Consider the following 3,014-nt stretch of genomic DNA (forward strand, 5'->3'; position numbering starts at 1 on the left):
CAGACGATAATAAACTCAACTTACTAGCCTAAAATCTCCGTAGCGTGTTGCCAGGCGGCAGAAAGCATATATATAATTATAATAAAGTTACAATAAATTAAGTTAATATATAATTATATATACAGTACCTAATTTATATATAATTAATATATAATTATATGTACAGTACCTAATTTATATATAATACTAAACAGACGATAGCAAACTCAATTTAGCCGCTCCGTAGCGTGGCGCAGGGTCGGAGGTAAGTAGTTCGGCTGCTCATCCACTATTGGTCCAGACTCTATCAATCTTGTCGCGAAACGACGTTATAGGAGGTACTTTATACGAAAGTTTCTACAATTTTTTCGCTACGTTATAGGAATTGTCGTTATAGGAACGTACGTTATAGGGGGGTCGACTGTATATGAGGTGATTAAATTTGCAGAATTATATGTAGGTGGATCATTTTAATCAATCCAGTGGAATAACTCAAAAATATGCATCCTATAGAAAATCATTAAAACATAAATGTTAGACTTCAAGGGGGCTATAAGATGGGACTAAGGGTTTCATCATAGATGGTGCTAGAATCAGTGGTAATGGGGTAAACCTCATTTTCTTAAATGAGAACTCCCATTTTTTATTGCATATTCTGTTTACAATTAAAATAAAAAATGAACTTTACCTCCATTTTTCACTGATTTTAGTGTTATCTATGATGAAAGCAAGAGTCCCATCTTGTCTCCTTGAAGTTTTACCTATCCTGTGTCCAATGGCTGGGAGAAATAGTGCTCTGAATAAGTCAGAAATGATTGAATGTTTATTTAATTTAGGTTTGGATGAGTCTGAATTATTAGACAGTAACGTCAATTATATGCAAAATGAAACTGTAAGTGATGGTAATAGTGATATTGACCACGAAATACCAACTACTAGTGGATACAGAGACCAATCACATGTCATGCTTGAGGAAATGACAGTGTGAAACCCGCATTTTAGTAGTGATGGTTGGATCTGTACAAACTTTACAAGACCTCAAGTCAACGATTTTACAGGACAAGCAGGAATCAAATGTAATTTACAGAGTGATGCTATACCATTTGACTGCTTTAGTGTATTTTTTTGAGATGAACTTGTGGACAAGATTGTTGAAGAAATGAATAGGTATGGTGATAGTTTGATGAAATGTGACAATTTATGGAAAAATAGTCGTATAAAAAACTGGAAGCCAACAACAAATCCAGAAATTAGAGAATTCAGAGGACTTATTATGGTCACAAGTATCATTAGAAAACTGTGCCTAAGTATGTAATTTAAAAAGGAAGATCTTTTTTCTACATTTTTTTTTTTTTTTTTTTTTTGTGTATCTAACAGTAAGTAAAAGTGTCGGTTTCGGTAAACTGTGTTCTGAATTTATATCCCNAGATCTTTTCTCTACACTTTTTTTTGAGTGCAATGTTGAGCAACCACTTTCTGCTTTATGTTTCATGTTTGCATTTTACAGACAATAATAAAGCCTCAGGTGGTGATGATAAACTGCATAAATTACGCAGTGTTAGTGATCATTTTTGCCACAAATTTAAATATGCTTATATTCCATATGAAAATGTGTGTGTAGATGAAAGTTTTATGTTATGAAAAGGCAGACAGTACATTCTGAGCAAGCGTGTTTGTTTTGGAGTAAAAAGCTTCAAAATTTGTGAGTCATGTACAGGATATTTAGTTTACACAGGAGCGACAACAGAATATGGAAATTTTGAAGGTGGGCAAGGTGAGAAAGTTGTGCTTACCTTATTAGAACTGTTAATCAGTAAAAACAAGGTTTTTTTAGACAGGGTTTTTCACTTCACAGACATTAGCCACAATGATTCTGGATAAACAAACATATGTATGTGGAACTGTAAACTCAATTCAATAAGACCAAAATGCAAAATTCATGTCAAGATTCTTTTAATAATCAAACAAAATGCAATCTGGCAATGTCAAAAGGGCCACATGTTGTGGGTGCTTATTAATACAGTTGTGATGCAATGTGATAAAAATGTCTGTGCAAAATTAAGTAATATATTTCTTTATTATTTTCAATAAAATAAAATTCTAATGTACATTGAGAATTATACTAAGAATAAACAGTTAGTCTCATTAATCATTAGCCTTAAATTTCTTAGACAAACTTCTATTTATCATTATTTTTTATTAATATTAATATAAAAACTTGTTTGGAGTTGTCATATTAAAAACAAATTTGCAATTAATTGACAAAGTGACTTACAAATAAATTTCTTATTTGACTTAAATCTATAATACTTTTTTGGGTATCTAGGAATTTAGATATCATATTTAGGTATCAAGGATTTATAAACAAAACAATTAACAGCAAATTTTCTTCTTGACTATGAATTATAAAAGAAAATAATTAAATTTATTGTACTATAGTTCTATTAATCCTATAACATTTTGTGATAGGAATTTTCACTGATGAATATTTTTCTACTAATAAACATTTTTCAGAATTAGTTCTTTGGTGGAAATTATACATAAATTATGTATTAAAAATATCTGTGCAAATATAAGTAACAAATTTTTGCACAGATATTTTTACTACATTGAATTGTGGCTGCATTAATAAGTATCCACAATGTGTTGTAACATTTTCAAATTGCCAGATTGCATTTTGATTGATTATTAAAAGAATGTTGACACAAATTTTATTTTGTAGTCTTATTAAATATGTCAAAATACATTAAGTGCATTTTTGAAAGTGTCACAACACAAATTTTGCATTGTGGCTAGATCTGAGAAATCAGAACACATGGTGGTTGATTTTCTTTAACAATGAGCATTTTCAGTTATTGATCCTAACAGATATATTTTAAAAGTTATACACCTTGAAGGAGGCATAGGAATCAAATGAAACTTTATTAGTGCAAACATAATGACAATGGTAATAAGCAATTATAATATTGAAGCAAAGAAACAATTTTCAGTGGAACAATGGGACCTTTAATATCTTATAGGACCTCCTCTTGACT

The 3,014-nt window shown here is 30.3% G+C and overlaps 1 protein-coding gene across 2 annotated transcripts in view; it reads left to right on the plus strand.

The window, feature by feature from the left end:
• Window positions 1-1,321, plus strand: part of LOC111634278 (thymidylate kinase-like) — a 39,540-nt gene extending 38,219 nt beyond the window's left edge. For both annotated transcript variants that reach the window (XM_023379013.1, XM_023379014.1), the window contains exon 6: window positions 816-1,321. In XM_023379013.1, coding sequence (XP_023234781.1) covers window positions 816-839 — 24 coding nt within the window. In that variant the 3' untranslated portion in view covers window positions 840-1,321. The remainder of the gene's footprint in view (window positions 1-815) is intronic.
• Window positions 1,322-3,014: the final 1,693 nt, after the last annotated feature.

This window comes from Centruroides sculpturatus, unplaced genomic scaffold (genome assembly GCF_000671375.1).
Source record: "Centruroides sculpturatus isolate CEXI.00-Female unplaced genomic scaffold, Cexi_2.0 scaffold828, whole genome shotgun sequence".
Lineage (NCBI taxonomy): Eukaryota > Metazoa > Arthropoda > Arachnida > Scorpiones > Buthidae > Centruroides > Centruroides sculpturatus.